At 36.7% G+C, this 19,090-nt stretch overlaps 1 protein-coding gene across 5 annotated transcripts in view; it reads right to left on the bottom strand.

Moving 5' to 3' along the window:
- Positions 1-13,025: 13,025 nt before the first annotated feature.
- The window catches only part of CYSLTR2 (cysteinyl leukotriene receptor 2), a 47,491-nt gene continuing 41,426 nt past the window's right edge, over positions 13,026-19,090 (bottom strand). For all 5 annotated transcript variants that reach the window (XM_065533242.2, XM_015439280.4, XM_065533243.2 and 2 more), the window contains one exon: positions 13,026-16,182. In XM_065533242.2, the coding sequence (XP_065389314.1) occupies positions 15,201-16,181 (981 nt within the window). In that variant the 5' untranslated portion in view covers position 16,182 and the 3' untranslated portion in view covers positions 13,026-15,200. The remainder of the gene's footprint in view (positions 16,183-19,090) is intronic.

The raw sequence follows: 19,090 nt of genomic DNA, 5'->3' as shown, positions 1-19,090 counted from the left end.
CCCAGGCAGAAACCACAAGTCTCAATATGACCTAGCCATGGAAGTCCCAGAATGTCACTTCTGCTGTATCCCATTGACTAAACATACCATTAAGCCCAGCCCACATTCAAGAGGAGGGAAATCAGATTCTACTTCTTGATGTGATAACTGGCATGCACTTACAGGTAGGGGAGGAATCAATGGTAGCCGTTTTTGGACAAGATCTTCTATACCCCCTAAGTAAACTAGAATACTATAGACTTCACTCTTAGTATAAGGGCATATGAGAAACAAACCTATTATACAGAAGAAAGCAACAATGCACCTTGCCTGTCTGGACCCCTTTGTTAGGTAAGGGGAGAAAAATACCTGTCTTGAAAATTTTGAATCACAATCTGATTATTGGAGAAGTTATGGCCAGAATTTACAATTCCTATGTGATATTAAAAAATCAAGTGGTGAATTTAATTTAATGTAGCCCCAGGATTTTAATGCATCCCAAAACCTGGCAGAAATAAATGCAAAACCTCTCTGGAGGAAAGTCAAGATAAACCTTAAAAATTCCACTGATAGAGTTCCAAAGAACAGGGACTCATAGTTTAAAATGGCAAAATATACCAAGTCAGCATGGGCGAGAGACAGCAAAAATGATATACAGCAGGATCAGATTGACAAAGACTTTAAGATGAAATTATTAGACATGATCATAAAGTAAGCATATTTCAATAAATAAAGATGAGACATGAAGAGATTAACAAGTACAAGAAACAATGAATTACAACCATTCCATTTGGAAAAAATTTATTTCTGGAAATGAAAAGTAAAATTATTGAAATTTAAAATGCAAAACATGGGTTTAACATTGGATTAGACACAGCTAAATCTAACTCAGGTTAATGGAAAAGAAATCTATACCTCCACATGTCACAGAAATCTTTTAGAACACAAAAGACAAAGAGAAAATCTTAAGACCAATCAGAACAAGAAGCATCTCATCTATGAGGCAGCGTTGCACTAAAGTTTAGTGTAGTAGATAAGACGATAAGGGAGTTTAGTGTTAGGTGTGGTTGGTGAGAATTTGAGCTATGGAACTGTACTGACTGGGTTTCCATTCTATTATTTACAAGTTCATCTTGGCAAATTGCTTCACTGCTATATGACTCAGTTTCCTCATATGCAAAATTTCACTTTCTTTTATTAATGAAAAAGGCACACATATTTTTGGAAAAGTGTCTAGCATTAATAAATGCTAGCTACTATTATGGAAGTAATGGTACTTGAATAGCTGACATCTTATCAGCAACAACAAAAAGTGGAAGATGGTTAATCTAGCTATCAACCCCAATCCTACATTTACACATATATTTATGCATATCTTTGTTCACTGTTTCTTCTTGCATTTCAGACTGTTAATCTATTAACATTTTTCTTTTGTCAAAAATACAACCTTTGTTATTTTCTTTTGTGAGGATTTATTTGTGTTTAATTCCTTAAATTTTATTTATATAAAGACCACAGTGAAGTCACTTGAAACCCGCCAGGTTTCAACAGGCTAAATGTCTGGCCATCTCAAATGTTTCCAAAAAGGTGGATCTGTAGGATTTTACATACATTGCTGGTAGAAGTATGAATTGGTGAAACCAATTTGAGAAAGACCTAGAAATGCTGATTGTGAACACATTCCTAACTGTATAGTATGGAAAAGGTTTTACATGTGTGCATTGAGAGACATTTGTGAAAATATTCTGGCAGCATTGTTCCTAATAGCAAAAAAGGAAAATAACTTAAGTCATCATGAACAGATATATGGATAATTAAGCTGTTACCATCACACAGGCTGCAGTATCATGATGAAATCTCAAAAAGATAAAGCTGAATAGAAATAGTTATATTATTCCATTTATGGAAAGTGCAAAAGCAGGCAAAGCTGAATAATACTTAGCTTGCAAATACATTTTTGTAGCAAAATTATAAATAAAAACAAAAGAATAACATAAAATTCAGAATAATACCTATCTCTAAGATCAAGAACACATAAATGATTGTGGCATGTGAGACAAGGTAACAAGCACAAGAAGCCATGTTTGCTCATTTCTGCTTGCCAGCAGAATTTCACAAAGCCCCTGACTCTGTGATGACATGCAGCTCCCCAGAGGGATGTTTTGAAGACAAAACAGGATAGAGCACATTCCCCCCTCGCATGTCTCTTGCCTGAGTCACTATATTCCTTAAGGAATAAATGACCCTAATCCTTGCCTTTTCCTACACATAAGGTAACATCTGACAGGGATAGGAATTATGACTGTAATCTATAACTAGATGTACTCTTACACTCAAACCTTGATGGGATTCTGCTTTAATGTAACATCAGGCAAGTTTGATGTGATTTTGCATGCACTAAACCTCCACAACCCATATGTAAACTGTGAGCTAAAAACACTGTTCTGGAGCACTCTGTCAAAACCTTTCTGAAAGACTTCTCTCAGGCTCTAATTCTCAGGCTATAGTTCTCAGCAAGATCTCTGAATGAAGCAAAGTTTAATTCCTTAAATGCTTGATTTTTTAAGTAAATAATCATGGCAACCATGAAAGAACTCAGAGAGTAGACTTTCCAGGGTCCATTGAAAGGACCTGGCACCTCAGTACCAGCATGAACACTCTAAGCCCCTCCAGTTCCTCCATGGTTGCAAATAACTGAGTGAGCCTCTCCTAAGTCTCAGAACTTTGATTTGATTGGTGGTTCTAAGTTTTATTCAGCAAGTTGCTTTTACCCCTTGAGGAAGGGGCAAATTCTTCCTTGAGACTTTTTATTTCTCAAGAAGGGGGAATTCTTCTAGTTAAAATATACTAGGAATAAATGGATATGTGAAGCTGTCTGATAGGCTAGGTTAAGCCAGTGTTTTCCCTTTCAATTTGATTCTATAAACAAGGCTCAGCAGGGAAGAAACTACTAAAATATCTGTGAAGGTTTGACCCGAGTTAACTCCAAAGACAAGGAACGCTTGCTCCTTCTAGCTGGGTTCTGATTTGGCATCTCTGGGTGACTGGAAATCTCATGGAAATGTCAGAGTACAGTCTTCATGACATGCAGTGGTCCCATAGGAAATTCTTCATTACAAGTAATTAAAAATTGGCTCATTCAGGGACACAGACATAAGAGTCAGTCACCCAGTGCTCCTAGCCCCCACAATTGCTTTAGGCAACCAGAAGAAACAACCAAGATATATAAGACAAGTATCAGCATTGGCAATGCTTGAAGCACCACACTTGACTCATTACACTTATCACTAGTGTTTCTGCTTTGCTGAGCTCTCACAATGGAACGTAAATCATCCCAGACTGAAAGAACAGGGAACTAAGCACCCAAGATCCAGCAGACTTCGTGACTTCATGTTTAATACATACAGAGCCTATATTTTCAAGCATCTCCCTAGATGGGAGACTTTACTAAAGGGAATTTAACATTGAGACTTTTACACACAAAGGTATAGTATAGTAGGTTTTCTGGGACTCCAGTTAGCTCCATATTAGGGCTCGTTCTTATGCACATTTTAAATGGATGGGCAAATTACATCAAGAAAAATTCAGAACTCAAATGTTAATTATCTCTGCAACTATAGAGTTAACATGTAAAGCCTTCTAAATTCTCTATGTTTTTCCTATCTACTTTGAATCTGCTGACTTTTCTACTGATGTTGAGATAAAACACACTGTTTATGGTATTGCTAATTCAAAGTTACTTGTAGATTTTGTTTTTCTTATACAATTCAGCCATGTGAATGTTGAAAATTTAACCATAAACTCATTTGAAACTGGAAAAAAAAGGTTCAAAGAGGTTTTAAAAATCAAACTACCATGAAAATTGTTTTACCCAAAAATTTGTTCACTGCCCTCATCAGATTACCCATTGGGGCAAATAAAGTTTAGCCATATGAAAAGGTCCCAAATGTAATTTGGACCCAACCATCTTTTATAATCCAGTGAGTTTGTATTACTACCTCATGGCTCAAATTCTAAAATGAAAGCAATGATCTTTATTTGTGTGTGTGTATGTTTAGATGTGTTTATGTATGCATACATGTATTATGTTATAGGTGGTTGTCTAAATGGTACCAAATTGATTTGTAAACAAATGAGCTAATAAATTAGCCCAAATATTTTCAAAGTTCATTGATTTAAGTAAAACTTTAATAAATAAGCTTGTTTTAAAATTATTGAGAAAAGTAAAATAGAAATGTCTTCAAAATCTTTAGCACACTTTTTTGCTTGGGTTTCCTGATGAGACAATTTTATATTTGTTCTTCTATAGATTTTAAAGTGCCATGGTTTGGCATGAAGTTTATAAACCCAGCCAAAACCAGAATGACATTCATTTGTGTAATTTTTTTTATAATTAAAGAACTAGTATAATATTGTTGGTTTTGTGGAACCAAAAAAGAGTACGAATAGCTGAAGCAACCCTAAGCAAAAGGACAAAGCTGGAGGCATCACATTACCTGACCTCAAATTATAAGGCTACAATAACCAAAACAGCATGGTACTGGTATAAAAATAGACACATAGATCAATGGAACAGAAAAGAGAACCCGGAAATAAAGCCACATATTTGCAGCCAATGGATCTTTAACAAAGCTAGCAAGAACATACATTGGGAAAAGGATGCCCTTTTCAATAAATGGTGCTGGGATAATTGGATTGTCACATACAGAAGAATGAAATTGGATTCGTATCTCTCATCATATACAAAAATAAACTCAAGATGGAGTAAAAACTTAAACATAAAATCCCAAACTATACAAATACCAGAAAAAAAACTAGGGAAAACTCTTCTGAACATTGGTCTAGGCAAAAAATTTGTGACTAAGACCTCAAAAGCACAGGCAACAAAACCAAAAATAGACAAATGAGACTTAAACTAAAAAGCGTCAGTACAGTAAAAGAAATGATAAACAGAGTGAACAGACAACCTGTAGAATGGGAGAAAATGTTTGCAAACTATGCATGCAACAGGGGACTAGTATCCAAACTATACAAGAATTCAACTCAACAACAACAACAAAAGATCAAATAATTTTACTAAAAAGTAGCCAAAGATCATGAATAGACATTTTTCCAAAGAAGATGTAGAAATGGCCAAGTATATGAAAAAGTGCTCAACATCACTAATCATCATCAACTGCAAATTAAAACCACAATTAGGTCGGGTGTGGTGGCTGATACCTGTAATCCCAGCACTTTGGGAGGCGGATGGAAAAAGATTGCTTGAGCACAGGAGTTCAAGACCAGCTTGGGCCACACAGCAATACCTCATTGTCACAAAAAAGAAAAATAGAAATTTGAGCTTCCCTCATTGCTACCTGCCCCTTAAAAAAAAAGCACACACAACAAAGATATCATCTTATCCCAGTCAGAATTGCTATTATTAAAAAAACAAAAAATAACAAATGTTGGCAAGGATGTGGAGAAAAGAAAACTCTTATATACTGTTGGTGGGAATTTAAATTAGTACAATGTCTATGGAAAACAGTATGAAGGTTCTGCAAAGAACTAAAATAGAATTATCATTCAATCTAACAATCCCACTACTGGGTATCTACCAAAAGGAAAATAAATCAGTATATAAAAAAGATATCCACATTCATATGTTTATGACAGTGCTATTTACAATAGCAAAAATATGGAGTTAACCTGTGTCTACCAATGGATGATTGGATAAAGAAGATGTGGTATATGTATACAATGGAATACTATTCAGTCATAAAAAGAATGAAATCATGTCTTTTGCGCAACATGGATAGAACTAGATATCACTATCTTAAGAGAAACAATGTAGACACAGGAAGTCAAATACTCAGTCATAAGTGGGTGCTAAAAATGGACAGAAGAGAGTAGAGATAGACAATGGAGACTCAGAAGAGTGAGAGGGTGGAGTGGAATGGATGATTAGAAATTACTTAATAAGTACAATGCATGTTATTTGGCTGATGGATAACCTAAAAGCCCTGACTTGACCACTATGCAATCTATGTATGCAAGAAAATTGCACATGTACCCCATATAGTTATATAAATTAATAATAATAAAAATATTGGTTTAGTGAAAACAGCCAAATCTTCTGAGTTACAAAGAAAATGCCCATATATTTCACTTTAAGGTTCTTACTTAGGTAAACACCTGATGTTCACAGACTATAAAATGATTAACAGGGGAATATCTTGTAATGATGACTAGCTTTGTCTAATATTTCAGTTTTTATAAGTAATCTAGGTAAACTCTTGAAAACTAAGTAAATTAAATAAATGTAAATGAGATAAATGCTTGTAATGACCTTTTCATGTAGTTTAAAATCTTAATGTTATGCTAAATTAAATAGTAGATACTCATTAAATGTTTGGGTCATTTCCAATTAAGAAAAACTTATAAAGAAAGGTGTTTCTAAAAAATTATAAAATGTTTCCCATCTATAAAATACTGACATTAGGTTACTAAGAATAAAAATTATAATATATATAATTCTATTCATAAAATGTACCCCCAAAATACGATGTTTTTAAGAACAAAGGTTATAAGAAAGGCATAAAAATGTGCACTTTATTGAGAAAAATAATAATTTTGTCTAATTTGTAGATTATTTATGAAGCAAGATAAAAAGGAAGCAGTCACTAGGGGAGAGATATGGGAAGAAAGTTATGGATATGAAAGATGTAATTTTGGTAAGGAAGGTAAAAAATAAGAGAATAATTTTGTATGAGAAAGGATCTTGTATGGTAAATTTTTGTTCTAAAACAAAATGACTGGTTATTTAAGAAAGAGAAAGGATTAGACAAAGCAGAAAGTCCAAGCATGTTATAAATGGTTTGTGTAAGTCATAATAAAGTTTGTGAAAAGAGAATTTATAAAAGGAATTTTGTATGTGATTAACTTGGCTCTAATTTAAAAAATAACAGTTTTTCTAAAGATTGAGCTTTAATATTAAAAATACATTAATACAAAACTAACAATTTTGACCTTATATGTTAGAACAAGGTTTTCTTAAAGTATTGATTTGCTCTTTGTAAAATTACATGAGGTTTTGATTTTTAATCCTGAAATTTGTTTCTTTTTGAAACTTCTCAAACTTGTACCACAGAAGTTTTAACTTTTATTGTACCTCACTGCACATGATTTGCAGGTCATATATAATTGCCTCCTATTTTCGTACCCCTTGAGAAGGTATGTCTTTTTGCTTGGCTGGAATAACCCTCTCTTTTAACCTTTTCATCAACTCCTGTAACATTTTTTTCTCCCATTCTGCCTCTGCTGCTGTGGCCTGATGCTAAAATGTTTATCTTGAAGGTCTAGAAAAACAAGGTTTTCCTCCACTATAACTTGATTTTGGGCTTTTGACTTTTTTGATATGTCTAAATTGTTCCATATAACCAGGGAACTTCCCATGCAGTTACTAAGAGCATGTATTCCCTTGCTCAAGGTACTAGTTTACTTGTTTACATTCTTCTAAAATATAGTGTTTACTCATTACCCTGGACACACTCTTCCTGTGTCTGATTAAATTCAAGTACTCTTTTCATCAGATTTGACTTCTAGGTTTTCTAAATGGGCTTCGCATAAGGAGAAGCAATCACACTGCAGGAGGTTTGTCTTTACCTTTTTGGGAACTGGCCTAAAAACAAAGATTTTATATTCTATCAAGATAATTCCTACATTGTTTTTACTAGGTTTTTGGTTACATGAGAAAACACAGCTTTAAAAGGATTAAGGTTTTTACATCCATGAAACTTTATGTATTACTTTTGAAGCCTTTTGATTATTTCTCTGGTTAAAAGAATACCTTATTTTACAATGCCTTGTGATTCTGTTTTGATTAAATATTTTAAATCTTATGACCTCTGAGTCAGGTTCCCCAGGATGAAAATCATAAATTAAATCTTTTTTGGATGAAATGATTAGAATTATTTGGTAAATTGTATGAGAGGCATTATCAAATGATACTAGATTTTCTTTCAATTATATTTATAAGTGTGTTATAGATATAAATGTTCCAACAATTATATAAATTCATAAAAGTCTGTTTTCAGTCATAAGTTTGGTTATCATGTTAAATCTTTTCTAAAGTTATATTTGTATGAATATGTTATTAATGTGATAAGCTCTATTCCAAAATTGTTTTTTGTGTGTGTGAAAAAAAGACTTTAATAAAGATGGGTACAAAAAGAGAAAATAGTACAATTAAAAAAATTCAAATGTATGTTCCAGTTTTGTTAATTGGTTATCATATTTTTTTCTGTCTGTACCTCACTTTAATGCTATTAAGTACACACTGCTATGCATAATCTGTAGTGTCCTTGTAATAGTTCTTTTGAGGTGTTGTGTTAGGCACAGGAAAAGGCAATGCCAGAAAAAAACAAGGATCATATTAATTAGAAAAATAGATGCAACCCAAAGTGTTTTCCAATAAATAGGCAAGTATGCATGTTGGGCCTAATGCTCATTTCTTACAACTGCAACTGAGGGATTAGTGACCTTCTCAGGAAAGAGGCTTTCTAGCTATGTGGGACAACTGATGTTGGTCCTATAAATGTAACTAGACAGTTGATTTATGAACAAAAGCAGAAATTTGTGGGATTGTGGGATCAAGTAGCAAATGTAAGAAGCCATGTTTGCTCATTTCTGCTTGCTAGCATAATTTCATAAAGCCCATGGCCCTGTGACAACATGCAGGTCTCTGGATAGATGCTTTGAAGACAAAACAGCTTACAGCACACAACCTCCCATGTCTCCTGCCTGCCTACATTCCTTAAAAAATAAATGACCCTAGTCCTTGCCTTTTCCCACATGTAAGATAATGTCTAACAGGGTGATATGGTTTGGCTGTGTCCCCACCAAAATTTCATCTTGAATTGAAACTCCCACAATTCCCACATGTTGTGGGAGGAATCTGGTGGAAAGTAATTGAATCATGGGTCGGGTCTCTCCAGTGCTGTTCTCGTGACAGTGAATAGGTCTCAGGAGATCTGATGGTTTTAAAAATGGAAGTTTCCCTGCACAAGCTCTCTTCTCTTGTCTGCTGCCGTGTGAGACGTGCCTTTCACCTTTCACCATGATTGTGAGGCCTCCCCAGTCATGTGGAACTGTAAGTCCCATAAACCTTTTTCTTTTGTAAATTGGCCAGTCTTGGGTATGTCTTTATTAGCAGCATGAAAATGGACTGGCCAGGCACGGTGGCTCATGCCTGTAGTCCCAGCACTTTGGAAGCCCAAGTTGGGTAGATCATCTAAGGTCAGGAGTTTAAGACCAGCCTGGCCAATGTGGTGAAACCCTGTCTCTACTAAAAGTACAAAAACTATCCAGGCATAGTGGCAGGCAACTGCAATCCCAACTACTTGGGAGGCTGAGGCAGGAGAATCACTTGAACCTGGGAGGTGGATGCTGCAGTGAGTTGTGATCATGCCATTGCACTCCAGCCTGGGTGACAATAGTGAAACTCTGTCTCAAAAAATAAAAAAATAAATAAAAGAAAATGGACTAATACACAGGGTTAATGATTATGACTCTGTAATCTATAACCAGGTGCTCTTACACATAAACATTCATGTGATTCTGCTTTGATATAACTTCTGAGCAAGGTTGATGTGATCTTCTGCATACTAAATCTCCATAGTCCACATATGAACTGTGAGCTGAAACACTGTGCTGGAGCAGTCAGACAGAATCTCTCTGAAAAACTTCTCCAGCGTCATAGGCCCAGAATAAATAGAAACTTCTCATCCAGGCATCATACTTAATATTAAGAACATTAGTTTACATCAATTTATATAAAATTTTAAGCACCTGTCCCATTAAGCTAACGGGGAAATTCAGTCTTGGTTGTTACAATGGCTTTCCAATTTGTGAGCAATATGATGGTTTGTTTTTCCCTAACTTGAAGGTTATGCAAAGATCCTGAGGCCATACATGAGCCAGCTCATTAGGGAGACTCCTCTGATAGGCAACCACCAGTACACACTGGTCCACTGACCTAAGCTGCAGGTTCTCCCTGCTGTCACCCCACACTTGGGATGTAGGGGTCTTCAGGGGTTGGGGATGGAGGTTCTTGGGCTTAGAATTTAGCCTCCTCAGCACATCATGCAGCTACCTCTTCTGAGGCTTTTCAAACTCCCCAGATAAATTAGCATCTGTGTGCAAGCTATTTATTTAATCTCTCTGTGGATTCTTATGCCAATGTTATACTTTAAGGAAACTTATTAGAGCTTTAAAATACATATTAACATTCTAACAAGTCTTTTTCTCATTATATTTCTCTTGGTGGCTTTTATTAGCCCCAAGCAGTTGCCTTCATCTGCTTGGGGATGAGATGTCTTCAGAGTAAGGATCTTCCATCAACCCATCCCTAGAGTTACTCCTGTGCCCACTCCCCACTCTCATTTTCCCCTGATTGGGTCTCTATTTTCAAATTCTTTTCAAAACAGAAAAATAAATTATCTATAGAAAGCCATGTCCTCTCCTAACCCATCTTTGGCCAGTTTGACATAATCTCTACTTCAGAATAAACTGAAAATCAGCTTAATCAAATCCAAAATAAAGAATTTAACACAGTTACAAAACATAATGGCATTTGCTTCTTAGGTCCCCATTGAGAAAGCACAGTTTCAGTCTCATAATTCCACCAAAGTTTACACGACAAAAATCCTTTCTCCCAGTTGAACAATGTATGTATTTGCTTGAGGAAATACCCACTCTCTTAAACAAAAAGAGCTGTGTCCAAAACCCCAGGACACTTTTGGCTTTTGCTATGGTAAATAAAGACTTCCATTTTGTTTCCTCTCCAAGGACATATCTCAACAAATAGGAGGCTTCACTCTGGCTGGAAAAAGGAAAAGCAAGTCATTACATCTCTCTCTGTCTCTCTCACACACACACACACCTTAGACACTAATAACTCACAACCCCTCCCTTATTGCTCATCCTAAGGACCTTGTTTGCTCTGTTACTCCCAGCTTTATTTGGGCCATTTTGCCCTTGGAAAATTGTTAAGGTTTCTCATTGATAATTGAACATCCCTATGACTTCACAATCGAAATTCAAAATTTAACTTTTGCCCTTCTTCCTACAGCCCACATTTACCCCCACCCTCCAAAGCTGCCCGGCTGCCTGCTCAGGTATAGGCCACACCCGGCATGGATGCCTGGCTGGTTGGCAGCTCTATCTCCACCTCATTTGCAGTACATATGTGGCCACTGCAAGCCCCATTTTACCCCTTTCCCAGCTGAGATTTCAGTGGGTTTCACCCCAACTACTTTAGGTGTGTACTGTCATCATCCTCATTCAGAGTAATCCTTTCTTCATTAGTTTGTTTTAGAAACAAATAAGGAAGTAGCCTCAGGCTGCTTGCAGTCAGCTTGTTTCTATGAGGGGATTCACCCACATGGGAGAGCCAACATCTGGGGAGGAAGGCCCACAGAGGCCCTGGTTGAACAGGGCCTGAAGTCCAACTTCCCCTAGTATATTTCAGTTATATGAGATAATCAAATTCCTTTATTATGTAAGCCACTTGGGGTTGGGTTTTCTGTTACTTGCAACTGAAAATATCCCAAGTAACATATCAGATCTCCTCTAATCCCAGAAAGTGACTTTCCTCACCCCAAGAAAGGACTTGTCTCCCATGGCAGGACTAGATGGGCTTCTCTCAAGAATCGAAATCCAACTCTAGTCCTTTCCTGCTTTCCTTTTTTCTGCCAATGTTCAGTTTCCATTTCTGATGGCCTTTCCTGTCTTTTTTGTTTTTAAAAAACAACTCAGAATTAGTTTGAATGTTAAAATTTAATTTTAACTTAATTTTTATTTTACTTCAGAAATACATTTCACAAGTTAGGCAATCACACAGTTTTCAAAATGAGAAGTCCCCACCCTATCCTCCCACCCCCAACTTCTCCATAGAGGTAATCCCTGCCCATTCTTTCTTCTGCTTCTACCTGTATTTACCTCCTATTGCTAAATAATATGGTTGTACAGCTATTCATCATTTTCCAGCTTTAGTTATTATGCATTTTCTGTGATGGAATATGGCAACTTAGGTTTCTTATGCTTCTCCCACACATGTGCACATCTTGTCCCTTCATTTCCTGAAAAACAGGTTATATCACAGTATTTCACTCCAACAGCGCCCCCTTATCTGTGGGAGTTGCATTCCAAGACCCCCAATAGATTCCTGAAATCACAAATAGTACCAAACCCGATTGCTGTCAATTGGAACACATTCCTCTTCATGTCTTCCACCCATAAATGTAATACTTTTTCATCTTAACTAAGCATTTATTACACACCGTGGGGTGTAATAAATAATTTTTGCAACTTGAGGTACAACAGCAAAACTAGCACAAATTTCTTTTGCCTTTTTCACAATTTTACAGATGGATTTGTTCTTATTGTAGATCTTAGCAACTTCAGCATGTGTTTTTTTTTTTAGTCATGCTAAAAAAAGCATGACTTTTATTAAGTCAAGAACTTTCACCTTTTCTGTTAGAGGAAGCACTTTACAGCTTCTCTTTGGTGTATCTTATTTGCCAGCATCACTACTCTTATGCTTTGGGGACATTATTAAGTAAAATAAGAGTGACTTTGACACAAGCACTGCTATACCACAACAGTTGGTCTGATCAACTGGATAATGACTAAGTGACTCATGGGTGGGTAGCATATACATTGTGGATCCACTGGAGAAATCTCACACCATCCCACTTTGCCATGCCCAGAACATGGGTGGAGTGGGATAGTGTGAGATTTCAACATGCTACTCAAAACAGTACATGTTTTAAAACTTAAGAATTATTTTGGGAATTTTCCATTTAATATTTTCAGACTGGTTGGCTGTAACTGAACTGCAGAAAGCAAAACCACAGATAATGGGGAACTACTATATTCACATTATCCTCTATGTAAATATTATTCACAGCTGAGCCATGTAGTGTACTATGGTTATATTTCCTCTCTAATACAAAAGTTTCTTTTCCTCTATCATTTAAAAACTGTATTGTGTTTTCACTTGCTTATTTTTCTATGTATTTGTCACTAGTTTATCTCAATCTCTGCAAGAGAAATCTAAATCCCTCTCAATGTGCATGAATCAATTAATTTCTTTTTTTTCTGGGAGACATCTCTCCTAGAGTCCCTTAAGAGTCCTGCTCCAACATGAATGAGTTGCTTTCTAAGCCTGCTACACACCAACATCCTGGGAATTCCCTTCACTCTCACCTGTGTCAGATTCCTTATTTCCTACTTACTGTGTTTTTCTCTATCTTGGTTTAATCTCTTATTTCGGAGGACCTGTTATACTCAAAAGGTCTCTATCTACTCTCACATTTATTTGTTGGTGCCTTTCATGTTAGGGCCTTTCCCTCTAATGTATTGTGTTCATTGACTGTTGTTCATAATTAAGAATGAGGCTCTGACAGGTTGACCAAATGCTGTGAGTGGAAGGGATTCGTTGCATTGTGGGCTTCATTGTCAGGTGAGTAATAAGGCAGATACCCAGTTTTTGTGTTGAAGGATCCTCAACTGTTCGTATCTGTCAGCCATTTTTTCAGATAATGCAGTTTCCCCATAGGTGGATCCTCCAGGGTCCTGTCTTGACAGGGTTTGAGTCTGTCATCATTCTGGTAGCTAAATAAGGAAAAGGTACTGGGATTTGTGCTTAGTATGAAGACTGACTTAGTCCCTCCCTACCTTCAGAATGCCATATCCCCTCCACCCTTTACTGTACTATGAGTCAACAACTCTAAAGAGAAACGCTTGGTTTTCTTGTGAGAGTGAGGAGGGGGAGGAAACTGGTAGTAGAGGAGAGACTTTATTCAGACTTTCAACCAATCTTCCTGGAAGTTTACAAGGATAGCAGTGGGGAGAGCACCCAGCCTACACTTCTGCACAGAGATTTTTAAAACTCTTACTAGCTGTGTAAACTTAAAAAAGCTTCTTAATTTCTCTGAGCTTCAATTTCTTCAGCTGTAACATGGAACTCAGAGTTTTGGTGTGAATGTCAAATGGGATCAATGAATGTAAAGTGCCTGGCATAATCTGCCCTGCAGGGGGACTGCATTCAATTGTTGGCAGTACAGTGGTCATGGTGGTAGTAGTTGGTAGTACCCTTAGTCTTGTTTCAGTGGACAGAAAGGAACCTCTCACACTATCTAGTGTTTTTCTATACTATCTCAAAAGGGAAGGCAGCATCACCCTGCTCATCTTCTGCCAAAATGTTAATAGAATTTCAGGAGTGCAACAACTTTTGCAATTTGCCCTCTACTCTATCCTTCCCTTGAGTGCCCAATCCTAACCCTCAGAGGCACCTCTTTTATTTTTGGCTTCCATCCCAATGAATTAATGGGAAGGAGAACTGCAGCAAGGACAGAAAGAAAATTTGAGATACATGCCCTTGATGCTCCCCCTTCCATTCTATACACAATTCTTTCATTTCCCAGGGCAATGCCTCCTCCTACTTTTCCTGTCCTTCCTAATACCCTGGCAAGAGAGAAACAGTAGAAATAGTGTTGCCTTCAGTGTGTTAGAACCTCTCTCCCAGTGCAAAATGAAATTATTCCTTCCCCCACTTATCGCCAGTTCTCTTTTGCTCCAATCCTTCTCCCCTCTTTTCTCTCACTGTCCTTACTTGGGACTTGAAGTTGCTTTGTTATAGGACAGCCTTCCTCTTCTTTCCCTGAATCTTAGGATGTGCTTCTTGTCTGCTCTGGGGCTTCCAGTAGCGTCGTTAGTTGGCTACATCTCAGGGAATTGAAGAGGGCAGGGGAGCTGGGGAAGCTGGGGAAGTTGTGGCTGTTTTGAAGAATTTAGAAAGCCTGATGGGCCAGATATCTGGTTCAATATCTGGAGAAAAGTAGGATCCAATGTGCTTTGCATTTTTTCCCAGTCTGATATTTCAGCCCACAGGACTCTAGTAGGGATTTTTCCTCCTGTATCCCTCATTAAGACTCAACAACTGAAAATATACTGAATAAAATTTTTGAAGTCGTTCTTATTAACAAAAGTCATGGTCAACTAAATATTAAGAATCAACATTTGTTGGGAATGATGTAAATACAAAGTCATTTGGAGACTATGCGTGAATGAAGATGGACACAATGATACAAGAACAAGTCTCATCTAAGAACTCCTTATACTTTTGTTTCCTTTCTCAATCACACACTAACAGGGAAACCACGCTTTGTCTTTGCCTTCTATGGATGGCCTTTTCGGAGTGCAGACCTTAGTCTGTCCTTAAAATTCTCCCCAGCAAAGTAATAGAGCAGAGGATTGAAGCATGTATTGGCTGCCGCCAAGGCCAGTGTGATAACCACAGCTTTATGCAGCCTGTCTTCGCATATATCCACTTTCCATTTCACCAAGTGAAGGGTCCTCAGTGTGTGATAGGGCAAGAAACACAAGAAGAAGATGATCAAGGTGATGATGACGGTGGTCAGTGCCTTCCTGTGAGAAACCCGCAGCCCCGATTCTGGGACCTCCACTTTTAACAGAGCCCGAATGATCAGCAGATAACAGATGCTGAGTGTGAAAAACGGCAGCAGGAAGCCCACCACTAAGGCAATATAGTTCATGGTCTGCAGCTTAGTAATTGTGTAGAGATTCAGCTCTAAGCATGATATGACACTGCCCTTCTGCTGAGAGCCATTGTTGAGGAGCATTACTGAGGAAGCCATGGTAAAGATCCATATGATCCCACATAGGATCCAGGCACTCCTGATGCTGGTGACATGCAGAAGCCGAAAGGGGTGAACAGTTGCCAGGAAACGCACAACACTCAGCACGGTCAGGAAATAAATACTGCTGTACATGTTGACATACAAGGAATAAGACATAATCCTGCAGGCCAGGTCTCCAAATATCCAGTCGGAGCCTCTAAGATAATAGTCAGCCCTGAAGGGAAGTGTGCTTATGAACAGGAGATCTGAAATGGCCAGATTTAGCATGAAAACATTCACAGATGTGGACTTCTTATAAGGCTGCAGGAAAACATATATGGACAAGCCATTTCCCAAGACTCCCCAGACAAATATTATCAGATATACAACTGGGAAAAATTCTCTCTTGAAGTTTTCAATTGTGCAGTTTCTGCTGTTGTTGTTACTGCTGAAGGTGCCATTTGGTTCCATTTCTGATACGGAGATGGATGGATGCAAGGACATAAATTTTCTTTCCATGCTGGGTTAAAAAGAAACAGACATAAAAAGTTACTTTGTGAATTTCCCTTTTTCCTTCTTGCTTACCGATTACATCTCTCTAGGTTTTAATGAAACAGGGAGCAATACTATCTTTTCTTTGAAAGTTGAGTTTTAAAACGCTGGTTAAGTCTTTAATATATGCTGCATTACACTTCATAATAAATTTAAACTTCCTGATTTTTGAATATAGAATAGCCATTAATTTGTTTGGTCGAAGTTGACACTTCAAACTTAGGGAACTTGTGACCTGGTGCCCATGTTGACATGAATACCTCCCTGTGATATTGCAGCCTAAAACTACTGAATAACAGATTTCTCATCAGAAACTGTGGAGGACAGAAGGAAATGGCACATTTCTCAAATGCTGAAAGAAAAGACCTGCCAACCTAGCATTCTACGTCCAGCAAAAACATCCTTCAAGTACAAAGAGAAAATCAAGACTTTTTCAGACAGAAAACTGAGACTTTGTTGTCAGCAGATCTATCTTAAAAGAATGACCAGGCTGGGCATGGTAGCTCACATCTGTAATTCCAGCACTTTGGGAGGCTGAGGCTGGTGGATCACTTGAGGTCAGGAGTTCAAGACCATTCTGGCCAACATGTTGAAACTCCGTCTCTACTAAAAATACAAAAATTAGCTGGGCCTAGTGGCAGGTGCCTGTAATCCCAGCTACCTGGGAGGCTGAGGCAGGAGAATCGCTTGAATCTGGGAGGCAGAAGTTGCAATGAGCTGAGATCATACCATTGCACTCCAGCTTGGGCAACTAGAGTGAAACTCCATCTAAAAACAACAACAACAACAACAACAACAACAACAAATAATGACTAAAGGAAGTTATCTAAGCAGAAAGGAATTCATAAAATAAGGAATCTTAGAATATTAGAAAATAAGAAAGAACATGGTAAGCCAAAATATGTGTAAATACAATAGGCTGTCCTTCTCTTTTAGAGTCTAAGTTACATTTAATGTTTTGAAATAAAAACGTTAATGCTGCCTGATGTGGTTTTAAATGGATGTAGAGGAATTATTAAGACAATTATATTATAAATGAGGGAAGGTAAAGAGATGTAAGAGGAAATAAGTTTTCTATACTTCACTTGAATTGGTAGAATGATGATGCTAATAGACTATCATAAGATATATATACACATATATATCTTTATATATATATCTTTATGTATATACATATAGATCTTTATATATATACATATATATATCTTTATATATATATATATAGAGAGAGAAAATACCTAGAGCATCCACTAAAATGATATACAAAGGGATACACTCAAAAACATTACAGATAAATAAAAATGGAATTCTAAAAAGCATTCAGATAACCAACAACAACGCAGGAAAAAGAAGAGAGACAATAAAAACAGAAAACAAAAAATAAAATGGCAGACATCCTGATTCATCAATAATTACATTAAATATAAGTAATCTAAATATACCAATTAAAAGATAGAGGAATGGAATATATTTTTTAAATGACCCAATTATGTACTGCCTACAACAAACACTTCAAATAGCAGTATTGGCTGGTTGAAAGTAAAAGGATGGAAAAATGCTTGCTATTCAAATCAAAGGAAATAAGGGATAGCTCTTTTAGTATCAAATAAAATGGACTTCAAAGCAAAGGACATTGCCAGAGACAGTGAGGGACACTATATAATAATAACAGGGTTTAACCACTAAGAAGACATACCAATTCTAAATGGGTATGCACCAAACAACAGAGTGGCAAAACTGAAGCAAAACTGATAAAACTGAAAGGAGAGATACTTGGTGACTTCAAGGACCTCTCTCAGCAATTGATGAAGCAAATAGACAAAAACTCAACAAAGGTATAGAAAAACTAAAAACACCATCAACAAACAGGATCAAATTGACATGTATAAAACACTTCACCCAACAAGAGCAAAATACTTAAGCTTTTAAGTGTTCACAAAACGCATACCAAGATAAACCACATCCTGGGACATAAAACAAGCCTCGATAGATTTCAAATAATTGAAATAATATAGAATGTGTTTTCTAACCACAAGGGAATCAAACTAGAAATCAGCAGCAGAAAGATAACAGGAAACCCTCAAAACACTTGAAAACTAAACAACACACTTCTAAATAATCCATGGGTCAAAGAGGAAGTCTCAAGGGAAACAAAAAATATATTGAACTGAATAAAAGTGAAAATATAAATTTGTGAGATGTAGCAAATGCAGTATTAGGACAAAACTGTATAACACTAAATGCATACATTACAAAAAGGAAAAGTCACGAAATAAGAATATAAGCTCCATCCTCAAGAAGAAAAAAGCAAGCAAAAGGAAGGAAATAGTAAAGAGCAGAAATCAAGAAATAGAAAACAGAAAAAAATAGGGAAAAAATGAAATGAAAAACTGGTTATTTGAAAACAATCAATACAATTGATTACAGGTGCATGCCACCATGCCCAGCTATTTTTCTTTTTTGTAGAGATGCTGTCTCTCCATGTTGCACAGGTTGGTCTTGAACTCCTGAGCTCAAGTGATCCTACCACCTTGGCCTTCAAAGTGTGAGATTACAGGCGTGAGCCACCATGCCTGGCCAGGTAACTTTCTTATAGTAGCAGAACAGATGAAGACAATAATGAACTAAAAATTGCATATATTAAATAAAATATTACATCTCCTGACAAATCTTTAGCAAGAGGTACAAAAAAAAATAGAACAGACATAAATTTCCATTGTCAGGAATAAAACAGGAGATAACACTATCGATAGATACCTGAGGCATCAAAAGAATAATGAGAAAAACTTTGAATAACCCTACAAACATAAATTTCACAACTTAGAGGAACTAGACTAATTCCTCATAAAATGAAAAATAACTCACTGAACATTAAG

The sequence above is a fragment of the Macaca fascicularis genome, chromosome 17, assembly GCF_037993035.2.
Source record: "Macaca fascicularis isolate 582-1 chromosome 17, T2T-MFA8v1.1".
NCBI lineage: Eukaryota > Metazoa > Chordata > Mammalia > Primates > Cercopithecidae > Macaca > Macaca fascicularis.
This window is presented reverse-complemented; position numbering and strand designations above follow the sequence as displayed.